This window comes from Ahaetulla prasina, chromosome 6 (genome assembly GCF_028640845.1).
Source record: "Ahaetulla prasina isolate Xishuangbanna chromosome 6, ASM2864084v1, whole genome shotgun sequence".
Classification (NCBI taxonomy): Eukaryota; Metazoa; Chordata; class Lepidosauria; order Squamata; family Colubridae; genus Ahaetulla; species Ahaetulla prasina.
The window spans coordinates 57,703,228-57,729,686 of record NC_080544.1 but is presented as its reverse complement, the minus strand read 5'-3'; the positions used below and the strand labels follow the sequence as shown (position 1 = coordinate 57,729,686).

The following is a 26,459-nucleotide window of genomic DNA, read 5'->3' as shown; positions in this document are numbered from 1 at the left end:
AACGGGTATCGGGGGAAACCCGTTGGGGAGGGAGCCAGTCCTCGCGATTGCTCGCGTCGATACTTCATCAGGTTCGGAGGTCAAGGGGAAGCCTCCTGTTCCAATTCCAGAGGGCCGTTCCATCAGTACGGTAAGTGGGAGAGGCAGATATGGTGGAAGTGGGGGGCCGTATCATGTTCAGGGAGTGCGCACTCGCTGTCTAAGAGCGATTGCGCACTCCGGCCCCTCAGACTTTTCCCGTTCCCCGAGTGACCAGTATCCCCAGGGCTTGGACCTTTGGCTGATGTTATGCAATGCTAGGTCCGTAGTAAATAAAGCCCCCCTGATTTATGATCTTATACGGGGGGGCGGACTGCGGACCTTATGGGCATTTCGGAGACTTGGTTGGGCATTGAAGGGGGGGTGCCCCTGGTGGAGATGTGCCCACCGGGTTTCCGGGCATTTCATCAGCCGAGGGCCGAAGGTAGAGGTGGAGGGGTGGCAGTGGTTATTAAAGAGAGTCTAGAGCCGATGGAGGCCACTGTACCTCAGATAGCCGGTTGTGAATCCCTTTACATGAAGTGGGGGCGTAGGATGCATGTGGGCTTGTTGATCACGTACCTGGCTCCTTGCTGCGTGGCAACAGCCCTGCCCGAGTTGCTGGAGATGATAGCCAGGATGGCGGTTGATACCCCTAGGCTTATGGTCATGGGGGATTTCAACTTGCCATCGGCCGGTGTGTCGTCAACGGCAGCTCGGGAGTTCATGGCCTCCATGACGGCCATGGACCTGACCCAACTAATTGACGGCCCCACCCACGTGGGGGGAAGCACACTGGATCTGATTTTTGTCTCTGGACAGTGGTTGAGTGATCTGCAAGTACGAGAATTAGTCATTGAACCTTTGTCATGGTCAGACCACTCTCTCCTTCGTCTGGACTTTCGGACCACCGCTCAACACCGCAGGGAGACGGGGCCATTGCATTGGTTCCGTCCCAGGTGACTGATGGACCCGGAGAGGTTCCTGATGGAGCTTGGGCCGTTCCCTGGTGATCTGGCCCACGGCTCGGCCGAGGAGCTTGTTGCGGCCTGGGAACAGGCCATGGTGGGCGCTTTGGACCATGTCGTGCCTTTGCGGCTTCTGACCCGGCGTAGGTCTCAACCAGCTCCCTGGTTTTCCGAGGAGCTGAGGGAGATGAAGCGCCGGAGAAGACGCCTAGAGAGCGCTTGGAGGTCCAGCCGTTCTGAAGCTGACCGTACACTAGTTAGGTCTTTTACTCAGACCTATCTAGTGGCATTGAGGGAGGCCAAGCGGGCCTATGTCTCTACCCTCATTGCGTCGGCAGAGAACCGCCCAGCCTCCCTGTTTAGGGTAACTTGCTCCCTCCTTCACCAGGAGGGGTGCGATGATCCCTTACAGGGTTGTGCTGAGGATTTCAGCAGGTATCTGTTTGACAAAATCGCTCAGCTTCGGGACGGTTTGGATCAAAATTGGGTAGTTTCGGGCGAGGTGATGGAGGCTAGTCTTGTTGAGACCATCTGGGAGGAGTTTGATCCTGTGGCTCCTAAGGACATGGACAGTTTGCTGGGGCGGCTGAATGCCACCACATGTTTATTGGACCCGTGTCCCTCCTGGTTGGTGCTGGCCACCCGGGAGGTTACACGAGGCTGGCTCCAGGGAATTGTCAACGCTTCCTTGGGGGAGGGTGTTGTTCCCACCACCTTGAAAGAGGCAGTGGTGAGGCCCCTCCTCAAGAAGCCCTCCCTGGACCTAGCTGTTTTGGGTAACTACCATCCAGTCTCCAACCTTCGCTTTGTGGCGAAGGTTGTTGAGAGTGTGGTGGCACATCAGTTACCCCAGTACCTGGATGAATCTGTCTATCTAGACCCATTCCAGTCTGGTTTCCGACCCGGGTACAGCACGGAGACAGCTTTGGTCGCGTTGGTGGATGACCTCTGGAGGGCTCGGGACAGGGGTTATTCCTCTGCCCTGGTCCTCCTAGACCTCTCAGTGGCTTTCGATACCATCGACCATGGTATCCTGCTGCGGCGGTTGGGGGGTTTAGGAGTGGGAGGCACCGTGTTTTGGTGGTTCTTGTCCTATCTCTCTGACCGATTGCAGACGGTGTTGGCAGGGGGGCAGAGATTGACCGCAAGGCGCCTCCTTTGTGGGGTGCCACAGGGGTCGGTTCTCTCGCCTCTCCTGTTCAACATCTACATGAAGCTGCTGGGTGAGATCATCAGTGGTTTTGGGGTGAGTTATCAACTGTATGCGGATGACACCCAGCTGTACATTTCCACCCCTGACCACCCCAATGAAGCTGTCGAAGTGTTTCCTCGGTGTTTGGAGGCCGTGCGGGTCTGGATGGGGAGAAACAGGCTCAAGCTCAACCCCTCCAAGACTGAGTGGCTGTGGATGCCAGCATACCGGTACAGCCAGCTGCAACCGCGGCTGACTGTTGGGGGTGAATCATTGGCCCCAATGGAGAGGGTGCGCAATCTGGGTGTTCTCCTGGATGGACGGTTGTCTTTTGAAGATCATTTGGCGACTGTCTCCAGGAGAGCTTTTTACCAGGTTCACCTGGTCCGCCAGTTGCGCCCCTTTCTAGACCGGGATGCCTTATGCACGGTCACTCATGCCCTCGTCACTTCTCGCCTGGACTACTGCAATGCTCTCTACATGGGGCTCCCCTTGAGGAGCACCCGGAGGCTCCAGTTGGTCCAGAATGCAGCTGCGTGGGTAATAGAGGGAGCCACTTGTGGCTCTCACATAACACCAATCCTGCGCAGGCTGCACTGGCTGCCTGTGGTCTTCCGGGTGCACTTCAAGGTGCTGGTTACCACCTTTAAAGCGCTCCATGGCATAGGACCGTGATATTTTCGGGACCGCCTTCTGTTACCACATGCCTCCCACCGACCGGTACGCTCCCATAGAGAGGGACTCCTCAGGGTGCCGTCAGCCAAACAATGTCGGCTGGCGACCCCCAGGGGGAGAGCCTTCTCGGTGGGGGCACCTACCCTCTGGAATGAGCTTCCCCCAGGACTTCGACAACTTCCTGACCTCCGGACCTTTCGCCGCGAGCTGAAGACATATTTATTCTTTCGAGCAGGACTGGCTTAACATGGGTTTTTTAATTGGATTTTAAATGGGGTTTTATTTTATATTATGTATTTTATATTTAATTTTAGGCCATATTGAATACGTTTTTTAAATAGTGATTTTATTGTAATATATTGTATTGTTTTTATTTGGCTGTTCACTGCCCTGAGTCCTTCGGGAGAAGGGCGGTATAAAAATTAAAATATTATTATTATTATTATTATTATTATTATTATTATTATTATTATTATTATTATTATTATTATTATTATTATTATGCAACAATATTCACACAATTTTTTGTATCTAATGCTTTTAAAATAGCTTGAGGAAATCATTTAATTGTTATCCAATGAGATTAATATGAGAATAAAATAGTCTGAATAATAATAGGCTGATCTTGGAACATATTTAGTGGAAAAGGAGATCAAGGAAATAAGAATGCTGATAAAAGAGAAGGCAAACCGGGAAATAAAAAAAAAGTTCAAATTGTGGATTTTGGAAAATTGATTATGTGGATTCACTTGACTTTGAGGTGATTTATGTTTAGTGTTGATAACTATTTACATTTGTCCTTTGAAAAACTATATGACACTACTAGTTTTATCATATTAACACAATTAATATATTAGAAATAAAATATATTTTAATTACTAATTCCATGTGAATGAATCTTTGTGAAAGGTATTTCTGTTGCTCAGGAAGAAATTTGTGATTGAAAGCAGTGGAAAATTACACATTTGAATTAGAAAGCGGGAGACCGTAAATTTAATCATGCCTTAGCCATGAAACCAGCTGGGTGATTTTGGGCCAGTCACTCCCTCTCAGATGAACCCACCTCACAGGGTTGTTCTTGTGGGGAAATGAGGAGCAAAGTGTGTAGGATATATTCACCACCTTGAGTTATTTGTAGAAATAACAAATAAATAAATAAAAAAAGTAGAAAATGATTTCTTTTAGTGAAAGACACAGAATTTAGCATAGTCTGACTGCATGATTCTAACCCATGAATTCAGTGCAATTTTCTCCTTTAAAGATTAAAAGAAATAATTTAGAGTACATTTTGATTTTGATTTTCAGTAAAAAGGGAAAATTTCTGTTTTGCCATTTTTGGGGTTTACTCTCTTTTTGTTCATTTACTGTTATGGGGTTTTTCTGTCATTATCAGCACCTTTACTGTTATAACAGGATATCAATAAAACTTTGTAAAAAGGTAAATTCTCTATCTGTCTGAGAGTTGTTATATCAATGATGGAGAAGGCATTCGGAGCTTCAGATTGCACAAAACCTGTTTTAACTAGACAGCAAGGCTGCATTATCATTATGGAGTCATCTGCCAGCAATTTGACAGCAGGTTGATTGCTCTTCTCTTTTATTGCTTTATCAGTAATAAAACTGTCTGTGGTCTGCTGTCATTTAGTGACTGGCTTGAAGGTATATAGTTTGATATGAATGGAATTTCTGTTGAATACCTAAAACACTGCATTGTCAAATTAGTATGTTTAGGTCTGCATTGATTGCAGGGTTCTTGGAAGTTTAAGAATAGCTGTTTACTGTGGCAAAATTTTATTGATAAGGATTTAAGATTTTAATTTTTTGCACAGTCAGTTTAAAATTTTTGAAAGACATAAGGATGTTTTTTTTTTTAATCCTAAACTTTGCATGTTATGTATTTGGAGGGTGGGATATAAATGTAAATAAAAAAAAAAGGCTTTATGGCTTTATCTTCCCTTTCAAAGATCTAGGAAGAATACTTCTTTGCCTCTAATAGTAGATGACATGCTTTCCAGTAAGAAAATTATAATATTACCTTGCAACATTCACTAAGGGAAGATTTGCTGAATGTAAGAAACAAGCCTATATTTCTTATTCCTTTATATTTCTAAATGCAGCTAATCCTTGATTTATGACCAAATTTGGGACCAGAACTTGCATTACTAAGCAAGACGGTTGTTAAATGAATCATCCAGTTTTATGACTTTTTGCCACTGTTAAGTAAATCGCTGTGGTTGTTAAGTGAATCACATGGTCATTGAGTGAATCCATCTTCCCCCATTGACTTTGCTTGTTGGAAGCCAGCTGTGGTCGCAAAAGGCGGTACATGAACCTGGGACCCTGCAACTGTCCTAAATGCATGCCTGTTGTCAAGTGCCTGAATTTTGACTACATGACTTTTTTAATTCAAAAAGTTAAATTACAAATTCTAATTGTAAGTATTGGAACCAACTATAACAGAGGTCTCCAACCTTGGCAACTTTAAGCCTGGCGGACTTCAACTCCCAGAATCCCCCAGCCAGCAAAGCTGGCTGGGGTATTCTGGGAGTTGAAGTCCGCCAGGCTTAAAGTTGCCAAGGTTGGAGACCTCTGAACTATAAGTCACTTTTTTCAGTGCCGTTGTAACTTTGAAGTGTTGCTAAACAAATGGTTATAAGCCGATGAGTATTCAATAAGAATTTCCATATTTGGCTTCATAAAGAAAATAAAAACATAATCTCTGCTTTTTAAATAACATATTCTTGTTCTTATTTATTGTTTAGAAATGGCTACCAACTGGGCAGTTATGAAACCATTGTTAAAATTAATTGTTTCCCGTTTACTTTTATTATTTTTCTCCCTTTTTAGATTAAATATGACAGTTTCAGAGGATGTCAGTACAGAGCCTTTTGATTTGCTAGGGATCTGAGAGTAATGAAGGGGATAGGACAACATTGGCATGCTAGTGCAGGACCTCTCTGGAAATATTAGATTGAGCACAAATTGAAGCTTACTTAAACACAGGCTCTACAACACCGGAGACAGCAAAAATATTGCTCTTAAGGAAGAAGGGAGGAGTGGGGGAAGGGGAGGGGGAAGTAGAAAAAGGGAGGAGAAGAAGAACGAAGAAAGTAGAAAGGGACAGAAGAAGGAAGAGAAGGGAAGAAGAAGAGGAAAGGTTGTGGTATAATAAAGATGAGGAAATGGTAAAAGAGCAGCCCTGAACAAATAAAAATAAAAGTTAAAGGATAAAATGAATGATCAATGATGGATAAGAGAATGTACATTTAAATATGTTTATGAGAAATAAAAAAATTATATAAAAATATAGCTGTAATTTCATATACACATAACAAAGTGGTGTTATTTTTCCATACTGTATGGCATTTCTTTCATCAATATGTTTTAGAGGAGAGCTAAAATAGTTGGTGGGTTGCTATACACAATTTGCTCAGTGAAATTTACGTTAAGACAGCCTCAAGTACTGGGGCAAGTGACAGAGATGTAATCTCAGAAACTGATTATATTTTGGATTACCTTCTTTCCTTGCAGATATCAAACTGTAAATTGGAGTCTAAGATAGGTCTAAGATAGGATATAAATTGAATTAATGTTCACATAATTGTCATGTGGATGTGGCATAATGACTGGAGAAATGTGTGCTATGTTTAATACCACCTTTGTCCCTTCTACATTGTTAAATATTTTAAAATGAGACTAGCTCCCTGGTTAAAGGAGGTAATCTCTGTCTCCTTCTCCTTGTCTACAAACAGTAGTTATAAGACCTCATCCTTCATCTGTATACTGCATACCTTCAGTTGTTGTAGTCCAACTATAGAACAATAAACTGTTCATAATAGAAGCTCTACATGCAACTCATTGAAGCAGATGTAGTTAAATTGTACTGGTCATTTGAGTGAGTGCACAATATATATTTATATTATGTATTTATAAATATATATTGTCTGTTGCTTTCTATTCAACATAGTGTATGAACTTGAAAAATGACCCTGACTGCTGCCATAATTGTCAGCTTTTTCTAAAAGTACTGACATCCTTCTGAATATATTATTTAGAGATCAAATAATGTTTTATTATAATTAGCTTTCTGTTTATTGTTAATTTAAAATAAATGTTAAATGGTTATGATTTTACAAATAACACCAGTCACTATTTTATTATATTTTCATTGGCAACAATTCTGACTAGGTTTGAATTGTAAAGGTATTGGTGGATTATTTCTGCATACAATGAATCATTGAGTCTTTATGATTAACTTTTTCTTTGTATTTATTACATATTGACCATAAATCACATATGTTTCTTTTCAGTAAGACATGCCATGCAACATTTGTTCATTCTACATTTGTGTAGTAAATCTCATTTGTTCTTGAGAATCAGCTAATTGAATCAAATAAAGCAGGAGAAGTCAAATAAACATATGAGATTGTGTCTTTAACAGTCTTAAATTTGCAGATTTATGAAGTGGAAAGATGTTATAAACACAATTTATTTTCCTCTTTCTTTTGTTTCTGTCAGGGTGAACTGCTCAAAATGAGACAACAGGCTCTGGAGACAAAGCATTTTATTGAAAAACAAGAGGAAGAAGAAAGAAAGCTCTTGAAAATTATTTCCGAAGCTGATGCAGAAAGATTAAGACAAAAGAAAGAATTAGATCAAGTAGGTTACAACAACAACATTTTTTAAATGTTCAATGTAACTTAGGTGGAGATTTCATCCCACTGAATGAAATCTATGGGAAGTAGAAATAACAAACTAAGTTCAATTGAAAGTCTAGCCCTCTGAACAAACAATTAGCAATACATTCCCAATAGTTTATTGATGATATGTAATATTTTGAAGCTGTATGTTTTTGCCAGTAAAGATATTTTATTATGAATAGTAAAATTATGTCTTGTTGGTATTATTTGCAGGTTATTAGCGAAAGGGACATTCTGGGGAGCCAGTTAGTTCGTCGTAATGATGAATTGGCTCTTCTGTATGAAAAGATAAAAATTCAGCAATCAATTCTCAACAAGGGAGAAATGCAGTATCGACAAAGACTAGAAGACATCCGATTACTTAAGTTGGAGATAAAAAAACTTCGGCGGGAAAAGGCGATACTTGGCAAGAGTGTGGCTAATGTGGAAGAACTAAGGTAGAAACAGTGTGTGTACTTACCTAGCATAATGCTAGGGATTGTTTCTTTTGACATATCACAAAGATTTGTATTGTCATTTCAGCTACAGTATGTTAGAAAAGGATTTGCTTGGGTGACTTCATATAATATAGATTTAAATTAAAACAAATCAGTCAGGCATGTACAGAGTATGGAAGATGAACTTAGTGGAGATACGAAGAATCTTTTGCTTAGGCAAAGGGCTTAAATATTTTTTAAGGCCAGAACATCCAGATAACATTTGGAAGCAGCTCATGCAGACGCCTCACTAATTCATTGAAGTATAAGAAATATGAGGAGGTACAGTAAATCAGAGTTGCAAGATTCTGTTATTATAGCTGATTCAATAAAAGTAGTTTTAATCTTCCACTAGAGCTATTTTTATGGTCTGGTCTACCTAGAAGGTTTGACAACTAGTCATGAAAAAGCAATAATGATTTAACATAAAATTTCTGATAGAAAACTACACTAATTTCAAATATTATCTTTTGTTTATATGTCTGGCAAATAAACTTGATAAACAGCAACAGGAAAGTATTACAATTCAGTGAATTACTCAGATCTGGGGTCCTCAACTCTCAGGCCTTGGGCCTTTTCCAGGCCTTGAACCATTCAGAACTGGGCTGTGGAAGTGGTGGGCCAGTGCGTATATATCTCCAATTGCACTCACAAAAGCCAGGGTTAGGGGGAGAATAGCATGTAAAGTGGTCTCTGGAAGATAATTGGTAGTAGCAAAAACAACCAAGCCACTGCGCAAAGTAGAAAGTGGGGTAAGGGTACATCAGGAAAGAAAGTTTGAGATCTACTCTATGAGCATAGCTATTTTACTACAAAATCCTAAATAATATCTGCTGATTTCAACATGTTTTCTTTTACCATTTGTATTTCATTTGTTTTCGAAATTAGAGTGCCAGTATCCCATTGCTTAATTTAGAAAACAAAAATAAGACCCTGTCTTATATTTTTTGAACCCTGAAATATCCACTTGGCCTTATTGCCATGCGCTCAAAAGCCCGATTGGGCTTATTATCAGGGATGTCTTATTTTGGGGGAAACAGGGTATAACAGAATTACAGAATTACAGAATTACAGAGTTGGATTTCTGACATATTTTTACTGATCCTGATATGTAGAAGTTTCAGTTACTGAAATAAAATAATTTTATCAATTATTATAAATGAGTTTTATTATACTATTTTCAGATTCTGTACTTTTCTCTTGAGAGAAGATGAATTTTATTTATATAATGACATTTACTATAATATTTGGCAAGAAGCAAATAGGGAATCTGGAAATCTTTCTTTCTTTCCTTCTCCTTCTCCTTCTCCTTCTCCTTCTCCTTCTCCTTCTCCTTCTCCTTCTCCTTCTCCTTCTCCTTCTCCTTCTCCTTCTCCTTCTTCTTCTTCTTCTTCTTCTTCTTCTTCTTCTTCTTCTTCTTCTTCCTTCTTCCTTCTTCTTCCATCTTCTTCTATCTATCTATATAAAAAAGGATGTATGTATGTATGTATGTATGTATGTATGTATGTATGTATGTATGTATATATATGATCCAGCATAACTCTGGAACAGCTCAAGCAATTTCAACCAAATTTGGTACACAGATGACTTACTCTCTGGAGACAAATACTCTGGGGGTAAGACACCCCTGATGTATGTGTGTTTGTGTGTGTGTGTGTGTGTGTGTGTGTGTGTTCCAGCATAATTCTGGAACAGCTCAAGCAATTTCAACCAAACTTGGTACATAGAAGGCTTACCCTCTGGAAAAAAAATTGAGACTTGCATTCTTAATCACGATGAATAAGTCACAGGGTCAGTCTATTAAATACTGTGGAGTGGATCTGAGATCACCATGTTTCTCCCACAGATAAGTTTATTTTGTTTGCTCAAGCGTGGATTCACCACAGAATTTATTTTTTCTTGCACCTGGAGGTGAGACTAAAGATATTGTTTATAATCAAGTTTTGTCTTAAATTAATATTATTCTTAATTTGAATAATATTTTACTTTATAATTTGTATATTGTGCTTATACTTTTAAAACCCTGTGAATAAAATTGCTTTGATTTGACACTAAAGATATAATTCATTTCTTTTCCTGTCTAATACAAGATTGGGATAAATAAATACCTGGGCAACGCCGGGTAATCATCATCAGCTAGTAGTATAATAAAACTCATATACCGTAAACTCATATATAATAATTGGTAAAATTATTTTATTTCAGTAATTGAAACTTCTACAAAATATATCAAACACAACATATTAGGATGAATAAAAATACGTCAGAAAGCATGAGAGTTAATGATGATTGTATAAATATCTTTAGCAGACGAGAGAGCTAAACAAGCTTTTAAATAGGAGCTCATTAACCAAGTTCATGATACTTACATTGAATCTGTTTTGAAGGCAGGAAGTTTATCATATGCAGAAGGAGTTATTGAAGGAACGAACACGCTGTAGAGCCTTGGAAGAAGAGCTGGAAAATCCAATGAATGTTCACAGATGGAGAAAATTAGAGGTATAATTAAATCCAAAATTCCCTTGAATTGATAATTGGTTAAAGAATAGAAAAGGAGAAAATAAGACATTTTAAAAATGGTGTTCTCAGCTTGGGTATTTTTGCTGTTCAAGCTCTAAATATATGCCGGGAATGCTCTACCAACTCTGTTGTTACATCCTCAAACCCTCACAGCTTCAACCTCAAACTGTCTACCGTGGACCTCACCCCATTCCTAAGAGGTCCATAAAGGACGTGTTCGTAAGACCACCAGCGTGCCTTCCGTCCCTGTCCTACTGTCCCCATTTATTTGTATTCATTTTCTTTGTTCATGTCCATGTTCATATTTATATCTGCTATCTTGTACATATTTGACAAACTAATAAAATAAATATTCCATATGAAGACTTCACAATTGCCTTTTCTGGAAGCAATTTTGACCTGATAGTCCAAGTTAGTAACCTAAGAAGTAGAAATTTCATGTGAGCTGTCACCAACTATCTATACAAACTTGTCTTTTCTGCCCAATCTTTCTTATGACAAGTCGTTTGTGATTTAACACAATTAAAGTTTCATTATTTATTCTTTAACAAGTTTTATTATATTGGTATGGAAAGTATCTACACCAATACTATTATACAGGAAGACATAGAAGTTACAACTAACCAGGGAAAATATTCCTCTTGTATAGGCCAGTGACCCAAGTACTTATGAGTTGATACAGAAGATACATGCACTTCAGAAACGACTTATCAGCAAGACCGAAGAAGTTGTTGAAAAAGAATTACTTCTCCAGGTACATTTGACATCGAATGCATCCAATATGCCCTTTGGTATTGCTTGTGATTCTATTCTATATTATAGAAGGCAATTTTCTTCAGTAAATGTACTGATGTTTTGTATATGTTTGTATTATATATTAACTGTATCCACACACTATAACTAATAGCCTTTCAATAATTTTATTGAGGATTATATTAAACAAGTAAAACTAATATAATAAAGTGTTCATCTCCAGCAAGTGTAGTCAACATCAATAACCTATCACTATCTCTTAAAAGTCAACCAAATATTTCTTCATTTCAGACCTTACCCAATTTTCTATAAGTCCATCTCTAAATCTTCAGCGTATCTTAATAATGATCAAAAGTCCAGCAAGGGTTATAAAAATAACCAGTTAGTATTTTATATCTCCATTTTCATTTACGAAATTTCCCCTAATCCTTTTTTCAAATAGTAAAAGTTCATGCCTCTGTAAACCACTTAGAGAGTGCTGTAAAGAAGCGGTATATAAGTCTAAATGCTATTGCTAAGTGTTTGTTTGTTTCTCAAACAAACAAACAAAAGCAGCCAGTACAGTATCAAAAGAGTTAAGTGGATTATTGATTTTACCTTGGTATGATCTGTTTCTTGCTGCTTTTATCATCATCATGTTGTAGACTGGGAGATTTACTTTGGAGTTTTGAATAGTTCTGTTGCTAGTTTATTCAGGCTCTTTGAGTAAGAGATGAAAAATTAACCTATTTCTTGCTATATCTCTATGATGACTCATTATTACAGCTGTTTAGTGCATCTTTTTACTTTAATCAATAAAATGAAATTTGTTTCTTTCACCAGGAAGCCAGTATTGATGGAATATAGTTTTGTCCCATATATCCCTTCTCAAATTAAAAAACTACCTGAATATATGTGTTAACAGGCTATATTGTTGGTGAAACATTTCAGTGACTGCCTAACTAGATTTTTTTGTTTGTTTCATTAGACAAGGACTTAGGCTGGTAAGGGAGAGTAATCCAAGCCCCCCCCCGTAATTATAACCAGTAAATAAACCTGAATGTATTTAAATCAGGGGTGAAATGCTCCCGGTTCGGATTGGATCGGCTGACTGGTAGAAATGGCAGCGGGTGGTTGGAGAACCGGTAGCAAAAATCCCTGTCCCCCCGCAATGCCCAGCTGAGCCACGCGATTGTCAGAGCCTTTTTTTTAACTTTTAAAAGCATTTTTTTATTTCTTTCAGCCGAAGAGGTTGTTAAAAAATGCTTTTAAAGGGTTAAAACAAGGCTCTGACGATCCCAGCTGAGGTGCCTGATCGTCAGAGCCTTTTTTAAAAAATTATTTTTAAAAGCATTTTTTAAAAGGTAAAAAAGCTGAAGGCTGCTAGGCAAAAAATGGGGGTGGGGGTTTCATTTGTGTGTGTGTGTGAGAGAGAGAGAGAGAAAGGAAGGAAGGAAGGAAGGAAGGAAGGAAGGAAGGAAGGAAGGACCTGGAGGTCATCTAGTCCAACCCTGGTCCAGTAGGACATTGTTAGTGATTTTATGTCTTTTGATCCCCCAATCACATGACCCCCCACCAAGCCACACCCACCAAGCCACGCCTACAGAACCGGTAGGAAATAAATTTAGATTTCACCACTGATTTACATGCATTATAGAACTATAAATGAACAGAGAGGCATTTGCAATGTATGTTAACTAGTGCAAAACCATTAAAAATGTGGATCACTTCCAATGATTAAAAAGAGGTTTGATTTTAGGAACAAGAAAACCGGAGATCTCTGCCCTATACAGGGATTCTTATTATTTATTTTATTTATTTATTAAATTTTTATGATTTTCAGAAATGTGTAACAGAATAGCAAATGCAGATATGCCCTGCAAAATAGAACCGAGTGTAACATTTTAAAGGTATATAGGGGAACTTATTAAGATTCAAAAAAATAATGAAGAATTCTCTCAGGATTTCAAATCTGAGTACATATAGAATGCTGAGAAATTGTCACTCCAGTTCAAATTTTCCATTTGTCTTTTCTTTATACTTGGTGAATCTTTCAGTTTTTGGACTTTAATAGGACTGTCTTATACATATATCCTAACAAGCCCATTGAGTTTAATGGCACCCCAATGAATGAGTGGGGTGCCATTAAACTGCCATTTTATATACATTTTTTTTTACTAGAAAGCCCCACTGAACTCACTGAGATATAATTCTGAGACATTCATAATAATGCAGTATAGGAAACAACATGAACATTATTAATGCATCCATAGATCCATATTGATGCATCCATAATGCATCATTAAATGCAATTAATGAATACTAAACAAGATTATTGTAAAAAAGACTTTCTTTGATTATGTTTTTGAGTCGGTTTTTGACTACTGTCAATTGCCTAGACTAGCCCCTGCAGTTTTCTTGGCAAGGTTTTTCAGAAGTGATTTTCCATTTCCTCCTTCCTAGGGCTAAGAGATCACTGGCAGATCACCTAACTGGCTTCATGCCTAAAGTAGGACTAGAACTTATTTTCTGCCAGTTTCTGGTTTGATGCCTTAAGCACTATACCCAACTGGCTCTCAGAAAAGATCTTCTACTGGTAGTCCCCTATTTATATATATAAACTGAGAAAGCATTCGCAAGTCTATTTTGTTTGCAAGTTCAACAAGCAAGCAAGATTTTGCTGTGAGGCTGTCAGTGTGATGTAGCTGTTTGCTACTCCAGTCTAAAGGATCTCAGGGTCAGGAGGGGTCAGGAGGGGTTTCTTTTACAGCATGTGAGGTGCAAGGGAGGCTGGCCCTTTCCTGCCTTCTCCCAACTTCTGGGTGTGGAAAGGTTTGTTCATATTGGCAAAAGTTTTCAATTTGAAAGTTTGTTAATAGAATAATGTCTATATTTGCTTTTCAAAATCAACATCTGCATCTTCTCCGCTGTGGGACAGGCAATTTCCCCAAATGTTCCTGATATTTGGAAGGAGTTTTTGATATAATTAAAAATAAACTAACTCTCTCTAATCTGCAGAGTAATTACAGTAAAACAACAGAATAATAAAACACCCAACAGAGTAATTAAAGCATCCTGATTCTGGTAATTCTTAACATTCAAACTGGGATTTGTGATTTGCAGGTTCTGAAATATAATCATTTTTTTTCTACAGTTATGAAACTAAAAATGTCACTAAAATCTTACAGTCTAGAGACTCATGATGCCATTACATTGCTTATGAGTTTTTCATGAATGACAATCTCCTCAAACATCAAATTTAAATAAAGGATACTATTGCTTACACTGATGTTAAACATTTGGAAATTTGATTACTGAGTATTGTAGATGATATTGTTGAGTCCATTAGGATATTATCCCATAAATAATAAATAAAATATTCTTGTGGCAGTAGTTGCTGTTAAAATAGTACATAGGAACACATTGTACCCCAGCCATAGAATAGAATAGAATAGAATTTTTATTGGCCAAGTGTGATTGGACACACAAGGAATTTGTCTTGGTGCATATGCTCTCAGTGTACATAAAAGAAAAGATACGTTCATCAAGGTACAACATTTACAACACAATTGATGATCAATATATCAATATAATCATAAGGATTGCCAGCAACAAGTTATAGTCATACAGTCATAAGTGGAAAGAGATTGGTGATGGGAACTATGAAACGATTAATAGTAGTGCAGATTCAGTAAATAGTCTGACAGTGTTGAGGGAATTATTTGTTTAGCAGAGTGATGGCCTTCGGGAAAAAACTGTTCTTGTGTCTAGTTGTTCTGGTGTGCAGTGCTCTATAGCGTCGTTTTGAGGGTAGGAGTTGAAACAGTTTATGTCCAGGATGCGAGGGATCTGCAAATATTTTCACGGCCCTCTTCTTGATTCGTGCAGTATACAGGTCCTCAATGGAAGGCAAGTTGGTAGCAATTATTTTTCCTGCAGTTCTAGTTATCCTCTGAAGTCTGTGTTTTTCTTGTTGGGTTGCAGAACCGAACCAGACAGTTATAGAGGTGCAAATGACAGACTCAATAATTCCTCTGTAGAATTTTTGCCATATTGAAATATCTTTGAATATTAGTAGTTCGAATTGGTAGTTATGTTGTTGGTTTGAGCTCCGAGCTTGGCAATAACACCACCAGCACTAATTTACATCACAGAGATGGTACTTAAAACCAAGGACTATGTCTCAGCAACTACAGCCAGCCAATCATAGAGCCTGAAATCAGACCAGGACTCAGAAAGGTTTTAAAGGCCAGAGCTTCCTCAGAGAAGCACAATCCAAAGCGCACTGAAGATGTCTCCTTGAATGGGGACGAAACATTTGCAACCAAATCACCAAGCTCAGGGCTCAAACCAACAACATTTCTGCCGTATTTTATGAATAATTTGATTAAAGCCCTTGTGCCTATAGATAGACAATATATTACTATTGATTCTAACTTGACTTTCTCTCTCAGGAATTGTACTGTGATTATAGGTAAAATTATCCCTTTTTGATAATTTCTGTTATTCCCTAAGATTTTCTGCTATGGGTAAAGGTGTTATATGAAAATAAATGCTTCCGTATATACTTAAGTTGTAAATGCTATTGATTTGCTATAAGAAAATCTGCCATTGCCTCAAAAATATACATTTTAATACTTCTTTCATTGTGGCTGGGTCAGTTAAACTTACAAAACCAAGGGTACCTGGGTAAAAGTGAAATTATTTTACCAGCATGGCACCTTTATTTTTTCAGAATACTTTAAAACAGAGACTGTCAGGCCCCAAACCAAGAATGATACATGGAGATTCTTCTAAGCTGAATTCTTTATTGTTTCACACCTATAGAAATTTTTTTGCCAGACTGTGCACTTTACTACCTGCATCTATATCCTTTTCCTCTCACACCTAACATCTGGACTGAACTGCTTCTTACTCCTTTGGAATGTACCCCTCACTCAGTGGTGAAATCTAAATTTTTTTCCTACTGGTTCTATGGGGGTGGCTTGGTGGACATGGCTTAGTGGGAGAGGGGATCATGTGACTGGGTGCGCATGACTGGGGGATCAAAAGACAGAAACTCACTAACAATTTCTTGCTGGAGCAGGGTTGGACTAGATGACCTCCAGGTCCCTTCAAACCCTGGATTATCCTCTGAAGCTACATCTAGTGCCAGGTTTGTAGTCCTTCCTTCCTCTCCTTTTTCCTTCCTCCCTCCCTCTCTCCCTCCCTCGTCCTTCCTTCCTTCCTTCCTTCCTTCCTTCCTTCCTTCCTTCCTTCCTTCCTTCCTTCCTTCCTTCCTTCCTTCCTTCCTTCCTCCCCCCCCCCCTCTCTCTCTCAAATGAACCCTCACCCCCCATTTTTTGCCTACACCCCCCATTTTTTGCCTAGCAGGCTTCAGGTTTTTTACCTTTTAAAAAATGCTTTTAAAAGTAAAAGAAAAAGCCTCTGACAATCAGGCACCTCAGCTGGGATCGTCAGAGCCTTGTTTTAACCCTTTAAAAGCATTTTTTAACAACCTCTTCGGCCGAAGAGGTTGTTAAAAATGCTTTTAAAAGTAAAAAAAAAGGCTCTGACGATCATGTGGCTCAGCTGGGCATTGGGGGGGGGGGCAGGTAGGGATTTTTGCTACGGGTTCTCCAAGCCACCTGCCGCCATTGCTACTGGATCGGCTGATCCAGTCCGAACCGGGAACATTTCACCCCTGCCTTCACTTCTGGGAATTCATCTCCTTACGATATTTCATCACTGCTATAACTTAGAGTTTGTTCAAATATCTGCGGTAGCTTTCTGAGCACTGGAAAATTCAGTGAATAAAGAATAAATATAGATCTCATGCTTTAGCACTTGGAGTATATGTTTAGATATAATGCTGAGTAGATTTGATATTATTCATAAGAAAAATTACAGTAGTAGCTAATTGTCAGTCTACTTGTGTACAACAATGAGATGTTTAAAGGACAATATTTAAATTAAATATAAATAATAAAACGTAGCTTTAATCTTTATTCATTCAAGTCACTTCTGAATTTCTGGTTAGCATATTTCATACCTATGTGCTATAGTTCTGTTTACTTTGAGTAATTGCTACAAGCATGAATCTCCAGGAAGAACTGTTTGTCCCTCAGGAAAATGCTTTTAGCACAGGACAAAAGGTTGAGGAAGGAATTTGCAGCTTGCTTCTTTAATGATTACTACGAAGAACAGAAGGATAGAAGAGCTACCTTTGTTTTTTATTTTCAGCATTTCAGCAATTAATATAGTTTAATTTAATAGGTTCAGGGAGAGTTGAAAAATAAATTAGAACCTGTCTGTTTCCTTCTGTATAATCCTATGATAACTTATTCATCTTCCTTAATAGCAAACATATGTATTTATAAAGCTTGCACACAAAAGAGACTAAAAAAAGTAACCGTTTTATATATTGTATTTAATTGACTGCAGTGCATTAGAGTGCTATGGTGCATAATAAGGATTACTTAGTTTTAATTTATTTAGTTTGGTTTATGTGCACCTATCCTCTAGGGCACGAAATACCATTCATATCGCTAACTCCTCTGATTTTTTTCCCCACGACAAGAAAGTTGGATAGATGGAGCTGAGAATGAGTGAGTATCCTAAGTCAACAAATAAGCTTCCATGATTGAAAATAGACTGTAACCGAGTCTCCCTAATGGTAATCTAACACTTTTATTAGTAAACCACACTTTCTCTTTTGTGTGGAAAAAAACCATTTATTTTGAACACTTTGAATTTTGGAAGTTGCAAATATTGATGGAAAATGCAACAGTTACAATAAAATAGTCTATAAGGTACTAAGGGCTCTAGGAAATGGTATACTAGAAATATACATACAGGCACTGGGAGGCTAGGAAGCGTTTTCTTCTACTTCCTTGTAACCACAGGCTTCCTGTATGCCAATATGTATGTTTGATTTTACTCTAGTCTTTTCACTAAGTTTATTATGTTTATCTAAGTTACCCTTTACCTAGTAAAATATTCCTGATGATGTTCTGAAAGCCTTGAACACCTGGCAATTTATCCAGACCCTGGGTAAGATGGATGGAACTCCCCTATTTGTGATGTTCTCTTTGTTTTATTGTTGTATTGGCATTTTGTGATTAATTTACAATTTTTGTCCTTTTTTTGATTGACTAATTCTCAAGGATCTAAGGTCCCTTCCTCCATTCAGAAAACTGTCCATTTATTCCAATGACGTTACTTTTTTTCACATTTGCCATCCCATAACTCCTAGCTTTATTAAGTAGGTGCTGCTCATACGGAGGTGCATGTTCCATGTAGGCTGGATGCAAAGAAAGAAAATATCAACTAATATATAGTATTAGAGTCAAAGCAGGGGTGAAATGCTCCCAGTTCGCACCGGCTCGCCTGATTAGGTAGCGATGGCAGCTGCTGGTTCGGAGGACCAGTAGCAAAAATCCCTGGCCCCGCCCCCTGCCTCTGCTGAGCCGCACCATCAGCAGAGGTTTTTTTTTTTTACTTTTAAAAGTTTTTCTTCAGCCAAAACATGCCTTTAAAAGTTAAAAAAAAAACCTTTGATGATTGTGGGGCTGAGCAGAGATCATCAAAACCCTTTAAAAGTTTTTTTTTAAAAACCCTCTTTTTCCGCCGAAGGGGAAAAAAAAACCAGTAAAAAAATGAGGTTTTAAAAACCTCCTCTGGCGATCCCAGAGGAGTTTCCTGATCCTCACATGCTTTTAAACTCACTTTTTAACAGCCCCCACTTACAAGAGCCCCCACCCATGCCCAGCCAATTCCCCCTCCTCACTTACCTATAATTACTGCTCTTTCGGGTTGGCAACACCATGCTTTCTTCAGCTACTGAAGAAAAAAAAAGCTTGCTTTGACTTCCTGCTTTGCTGGCTGAGGAACTCTGGGAGTTGAAGTCCACAATAAAATAAAATAAAATAAAATAATAAAATAAAATATTTGTGCAGCTTTCTGAGATTTGGTGTGTTTCTGTAGTGTTTCACTCTAACTACACAAACACACAAAATCTCACAAAGCTGTATGTGGCATTGTGTGTGTGTGTGTGTGTGTGTCAGTTGTGTTGTGTGTGTGTAAAGTGTGAAAGTTGGTTTTTGGTACCTCTTATTGTTTTGTATACCTTATTTATTATTTTTATTATTTATTGTTATTGGCCACGCCCACCCAGTCATCTGACCACCAAGCCACGCCCACCAATTAAGCCACACCCACAGAACCGTTAAGGAAATTTTTTAGATTTCACCCCTGAGTCAAAGTATAGTAAACTCTTGGCTAGAGTAAAATACCAGCTCACAACAATTAATTTTGACAAGTTTATATACATTAGTACAATTCAATATATACCATCAGCACACCGGAAGGGAAATTTTCTTAGAATCTCATATACAAATGGTTTTGCTCTTGTAGAGATGGTAATATTGAAACACAAATTCATATTCTGTTATATTGTAATTTCTGTTGAGATATATACAAAGGTACCTCCTACTATCTCTTCCAATTCCATTTCTGAGATGCATTGAAGAATTTTATATAACATTTCTACTAGCAGATAAGGACCCCAAGGTAACTCCCGGCATTGCCAAGTTTGCTTTTGAGCTTATAAAACTCACCTATGGCTGAACAGCAAAATAATGTGAGCATGAGTGTGTTTTTATCTTGTACACTTTCTTTTTGATGCTGTATTTTGTAGCTCTATTTTGCAATTTTTTTTTAGTAAGTTTTATTTAGTCTGACTGACCTGTAATGAAGAATTTGGTTTGATCTATAAGGTTCGGTGAAAACAAGGATATATATGAAGACATGTTGATAACTATAGAGGATAAAGATGATTTGAATCTCTGTAGGGAAGAGGGCATTAAAACATGAGGTCTATTTTCAAGTCTGGTGTTTTACTGGGGTTCTTTATAGGCAGCCAAACCTTAGTTCTGATTGCCAATGCGGGGCTTTTCTGCCATCTTCTGTCTACATTTTGTTGTCTTTATGATACTTGTTTGTTTAGTATTTTACAGGCTAGGGGTAACTCTTTTTATCAACTTGTCAACTATTGATATAGAAGAGGATGGCATTGTAGCAGGAAAGACATGTAAAGGGTATATATAATTTGCAAAAAAATAGTGGTGGCTAATGATGGCATGTAAATATTACCTTATGAGAACTAAGCACAGGAAATCTATTGTCCTATTATAATACATATAAACATGTAAAAGCAGTTACAAGTTACATTTTGAGAGAGTTTTGGTTGTGCTTGTAGTTGACCTGTGATAGAGCCAGGATGGAGGTATGCATCCATCCTTGTGCTGCTTGATCTCTTAGCCACTTTGGATGCTGTCAACCACAGTATCTTTCTGAGCTGATTCCTGAGCTGGGGACTGGGGACGCTTTTTCTGGAGCTGGTTCCAGTCAATGCTAATTGGGGAGGAGAGATCATTCTCATGACCTCTCCTTTGGGCAGTGCCCCAGAGTTCTACTCATTGTCTCCTTGTATTTAACATTTACATGAAACTACTGGGTGAGGTCATCTGCCAGTTTATAATTCAGTATCATAAGCATGCTGTTCATACCCATTTATCTTTTGGATCCAGGCTAGCCAAGTGAGACTGTCAAGTTTCTGCCCCTGTACCAGGAGATGGTATAAGTTTAGATCAGGAAGAATTGTCTCAGTCTCAATCTTACCAAGACCAAGTAGGTTGTGGGTGTTTGGGCCACTGAGATCTTCTTTGCTTTCTACAGATCTGGAGTATTCCATATCTAATCTTGGATAGAATTGCAATTCCCATTCAAGAATGATGCAAAATTTTGGGGTCTCCTTAAATGCATAGCTCCTACTGAATGAGCAAGGGCAGTTATGGTCAGGGATGCCTTTGCACAGCTGAGGACTTTCCTAGATTTGGGGACCTTCAGGCAGTCAATCATACCGTGATAGTCTCATAGCTTCACTACTGCAATGAGACTACTGAGGCTGCCCTTGAAGACCACTAAATCTTCAGCTAGTCCATACTTGGTATGCCTATGTACTACATCTTTTTATGAGCTGTACTGGTATGCGGGATTGACCTGGGGTGTGGGGAAGAGATGTTGCCTAGGGAACAATCAGACAAGAGAGAGAAGAGCCCAAAGTTGCTAAACAGTCAGCCTGTCCTAATTTATCAGGCTGTTAAAAGTGATGGCAGGAAATTTGTACCTTCAGACTTGCAAGATTCCCTTAATGTAGCCTTATAGTATTGTAAAATGAGCTCATCAGGCCATTTTTTCTATCTGGTTTATCTGGGAGGGCTGACACCTGGTTGCCAGTTAACTTCCAGATGTGATTCAAGATGCCGATTACTACCTATACGTAGCATAAAGCCTGTTAGTTGAGGGACCACTTATCTTTACAGATATTTTGAAATGGCAGAGTTGGCACAATTAAATATATATATTATACCAGTACCCTGGAAGTGCATCTTCTCTGTAACAGCTCCTGTATTCTGGAATGAGGTTCTCCCTGAGATCTGGATGGTGCCCGCTGGTGACCTGAAGAGGCTTGAAAACCTGGGCCTTCTCTCAAGCCTTTAGTAAAGTTGAGTGCAGTATGAGTAAGCTTCCTTTGATTATCTTTTCCATTCTATTCCAGTTACTACTGAATGGCCTCACAGTATATTTAAAACATCTGGACTGGGGTGGGTGTTTGCAATGTTATTCCTTATTTCTAGTCTTTATATCAATAAAGAACCCAACTTGCCACATACTATGACATTATAGTTTTATGGCATTATTGGGCATCCCAATAAATGTATGCTTCAAAACAAGCATTGTAATTCTACTGAGGTTGTAGTAATAAAGAAATAAAATCTTGGTTCTGCAAACTGTATTGACAAATGTAATAGGAGATGCTGCCAGAGACATTAAACATCAAATGACTCCCTGCTGTAAATCTGTTTCCAATTCGGACGCTGATACAGGTACCCTGCTGTAATTGCAGCCCCTGGGATCTGATCAATGCTGGAGTTACATGGCTGATGTTTTAGGTGTTTATTCCTGCTTGAGGAAAAACACTTCATAGCATCCTTCCCTCAAATTACATCCTGCCCAGATCTCAATACAGAGATAAGGACAACGTTGTTTAAATAAATAGTTTGTTCTCCCATCCACCGTCCCCCCCCCCCTCTCGCATTCCACTCCAGTTTAACAGCAAATCTTGACACTGGAAAATAGCAATGCTTATTTTCTTTTTTGCTCATTTCCTTCCCTTGTCAAAATAAACTTTGCCACTAGAGAGCAGTAGGACTCCATGCATTCACTTGAATAGTACTTATTCCTTGAGACAAATTGATGATAAGATAATGGCACTGTGAACTCCATCCCTAAGGTTACAAAGAAAGATATGGCTTTTGCTATGTAGAAATTGGCTTTTTTCCTTTTCACCTTACCTGGAAGGGCAAAAGGGAGGCTCTTTGGGTAATGGTTGCTTTTAACAATGGTTGTCTATCAGTGGTTTCCATTTAAATGAAAGTAATGTTTTTAACAGAGGCAGAAGAGATTAAGAAGTAGTGGCAAAATTACACAGGAGAACTATACAAGAACAAGCTTAATATCCCTGATAACCACGATGGGGTGATCACTGACCTTGAGCCAGACATCCTAGAATGTGAAGTCAAATGGGCCTTAGGAAATCTGAGCAACAACAAAACTAGTGGAAGAGACAGTGTTCCAGCTGAGCTATTGAAAATCTTAAAAGATGATGCAGTAAAAGTGCTACACTCAGTTTGCCAGCAAATTTGAAAAACTCAACAATGGCCACGGGACTGGAAAAGGTCAGTTTACATTCCAATTCCAAAAAAAGGCAATGCCAAAGAATGTTCAAACTATCACACCATTGCATTCATTTCACATGCTAATAAGGCTATGCTTAAAATCCTACAAGCTAGGCTCCAGCAGTATGTGGATCGAGAACTACCAGAAGTACAGGCAGGATTTCATAGAGGCAGAGGAACTAGAGATCAAATTGCCAACATACGCTGGATCATGGAGAAAGCTAGGGAGTTCCAGAAAAATATCTACTTCTGCTTCATTGACTATGCTAAAACCTTTGATTGTGTGGATCACAACAAATTGTGGAAAATTCTTAAAGAGATGGGCGTACCAGACCATCTTATTTGTCTCTTGAGAAACCTGTATGCGGGTCAAGAAGTAACAGTGAGAACTGGACACGGGACCACTGATTGGTTCAAAATTGGGAAAGGAGTCAGGCAAGACTGTATACTATCGCCCTGCCTCTTTATATGCAGAGCACATCATGAGAAAGGTGGGGCTAGATGAATCAAAAGTAGGGATTAAGATTGCTGGGAGAAATATCAACAACCTCAGATATGCAGATGATACCGGGATGATACCGGGCCGGGATAGCTCAGGCAATAGAGAAGCCTGTTATTAAAAACACAGAGCCTGCAATTACTGCAGGTTCGAGCCCGGCCCAAGGTTGACTCAGCCTTCCACCCTTTATAAGGTAGGTAAAATGAGGACCCAGATTGTTGGGGGGGCAATAAGTTGACTTTGTAAAAAAAATATACAAATAGAATGAGACTATTGCCTTATACACTGTAAGCCGCCCTGAGTCTTCGGAGAAGGGCGGGGTATAAATGTAAACAAAAAAACAAAAAAAACAAAACAAAACCACTCTAATGGCAGAAAGCAAAGAGGAAGTAAAGAGCCTCTCAATGTGGGTGAAGGAGGAGAGTGTAAAAGTTGGCTTGAAACTCAACATTAAGAAAACTAAGATCATGGCATCTGGCCCTCTCAATTCCTGGCAGATAGATGGGGAAGAAATGGAGGTAGTGACAGATTCTATTTTCCTGGCTCCAAGATCACTGCAGATGGGGACTGCAGCCAAGAAATTAAAAGATGCTTGTTCCTGGGTAGGAAAGCTATGGCAAATCTAGACAGCATACTAAAAAGCAGACACATCACTCTGCCAACAAAAGTGCGTATAGTCAAGGCTATGGTTTTCCCATTTGCAATGTATGGCTGTGAAAGTTGGACCATAAGAAAGGCTGAGCACCAAAGAATTGAGGCCTTTGAACTCTGGTGCTGGAGAAGACTCCTGCGAGTCCCATGGACTGCAAGGCGATTAAACTGGTCAGTCCTAGAGGAGATCAACCCTGACTGCTCTTTAGAAGGCCAGATCCTGAAGATGAAACTGAAATACTTTGGCCACCTAATGAGAAGGAAGGACTCACTGGAGAAGAGCCTAATGCTGGGAAAGATTGAGGGCAAAAGAAGAAGGGGGTGACAGAGAATGAGGTGGCTGGATGGAGTCACTGAAGCAGTAGGTGAGCTTAAATGAACTCCAGAGGATGGTAGAAGACAGGAAAGACTGGAGGAATGTTGTCCATGGGGTCGCGATGGGTCGGACACAACTTCGCAACTAGCAACAAATGTTTTAATGCTATATGATAGGAACAAGTAAAATCTTAGTCCACGAGGTTACCTGAAACCCCAGAATCCAGCTTAGTTAAGACAGAGAACTGGCTTTGGTTCTTACAGCCAATATGTAAAGGAATAATGTAAACCAAAGAAGCATTTCATTGTCTCATACTAGCAGCCCCTTCTGAACCTCAGAACATTTGCTTCCCACCTGGAGTATGTTTCCCTCATCTCTTCTTGGCCCTTGTTGTAAAAAATATACAAATAGAATGAGACTATTGCCTTATACACTGTAAGCCGCCCTGAGTCTTCGGAGAAGGCGGGGTATAAATGTAAACAAAAAAAACAAAACAAAACCACTCTAATGGCAGAAAGCAAAGAGGAAGTAAAGAGCCTCTCAATGTGGGTGAAGGAGGAGAGTGTAAAAGTTGGCTTGAAACTCAACATTAAGAAAACTAAGATCATGGCATCTGGCCCTCTCAATTCCTGGCAGATAGATGGGGAAGAAATGGAGGTAGTGACAGATTCTATTTTCCTGGCTCCAAGATCACTGCAGATGGGGACTGCAGCCAAGAAATTAAAAGATGCTTGTTCCTGGGTAGGAAAGCTATGGCAAATCTAGACAGCATACTAAAAAGCAGACACATCACTCTGCCAACAAAAGTGCGTATAGTCAAGGCTATGGTTTTCCCATTTGCAATGTATGGCTGTGAAAGTTGGACCATAAGAAAGGCTGAGCACCAAAGAATTGAGGCCTTTGAACTCTGGTGCTGGAGAAGACTCCTGCGAGTCCCATGGACTGCAAGGCGATTAAACTGGTCAGTCCTAGAGGAGATCAACCCTGACTGCTCTTTAGAAGGCCAGATCCTGAAGATGAAACTGAAATACTTTGGCCACCTAATGAGAAGGAAGGACTCACTGGAGAAGAGCCTAATGCTGGGAAAGATTGAGGGCAAAAGAAGAAGGGGGTGACAGAGAATGAGGTGGCTGGATGGAGTCACTGAAGCAGTAGGTGTGAGCTTAAATGAACTCCAGAGGATGGTAGAAGACAGGAAAGACTGGAGGAATGTTGTCCATGGGGTCGCGATGGGTCGGACACAACTTCGCAACTAGCAACAAATGTTTTAATGCTATATGATAGGAACAAGTAAAATCTTAGTCCACGAGGTTACCTGAAACCCCAGAATCCAGCTTAGTTAAGACAGAGAACTGGCTTTGGTTCTTACAGCCAATATGTAAAGGAATAATGTAAACCAAAGAAGCATTTCATTGTCTCATACTAGCAGCCCCTTCTGAACCTCAGAACATTTGCTTCCCACCTGGAGTATGTTTCCCTCATCTCTTCTTGGCCCTTGTTGTAAAAATACCCTGCCATCCCACCATGTTTACATGGTGTGCTTCTTCAGAAAGACATGGTCTGGTTCCTTTCAACTGCATGAGTTCTTCCTCTATCACTTTAATCAGTTCTGAATGTTATTTATTGCCTGTGCTATAAAATATATATGTAGTATCTATAGATTCAAACCAGCCATCTACTCAGCTGGATTAACTTTAGTATAGTAGATTGCTTCATCTTTGCCAATTCATTCAAAGTCTCTTTCCCAAGGCTCTCAGGTGCATCAGTGCCACCATGATTCAGGTTAAATGTATGATAACCCAGAAATTACAGTGCATTATACTATTGAGCACTTTTGCTGACATGGCTCTTTATAGTCCCTAAACATAATTTCAGCTATAAATCCTGGAAAATCATTAAGTAAGGGCTTTGTTATAGCAGGAACTGTATAGC

The 26,459-nt window shown here is 39.3% G+C and overlaps 1 protein-coding gene across 1 annotated transcript in view; it reads left to right on the top strand.

The window, feature by feature from the left end:
• The window catches only part of CFAP58 (cilia and flagella associated protein 58), a 79,696-nt gene that overhangs the window by 36,002 nt on the left and 17,235 nt on the right, over positions 1-26,459 (top strand). The window contains exons 12-15 of the mRNA XM_058188196.1: positions 7,372-7,512; positions 7,767-7,990; positions 10,417-10,528; positions 11,199-11,303. Of these exons, the coding sequence (XP_058044179.1) occupies positions 7,372-7,512; positions 7,767-7,990; positions 10,417-10,528; positions 11,199-11,303 (582 nt within the window). The remainder of the gene's footprint in view (positions 1-7,371; positions 7,513-7,766; positions 7,991-10,416; positions 10,529-11,198; positions 11,304-26,459) is intronic.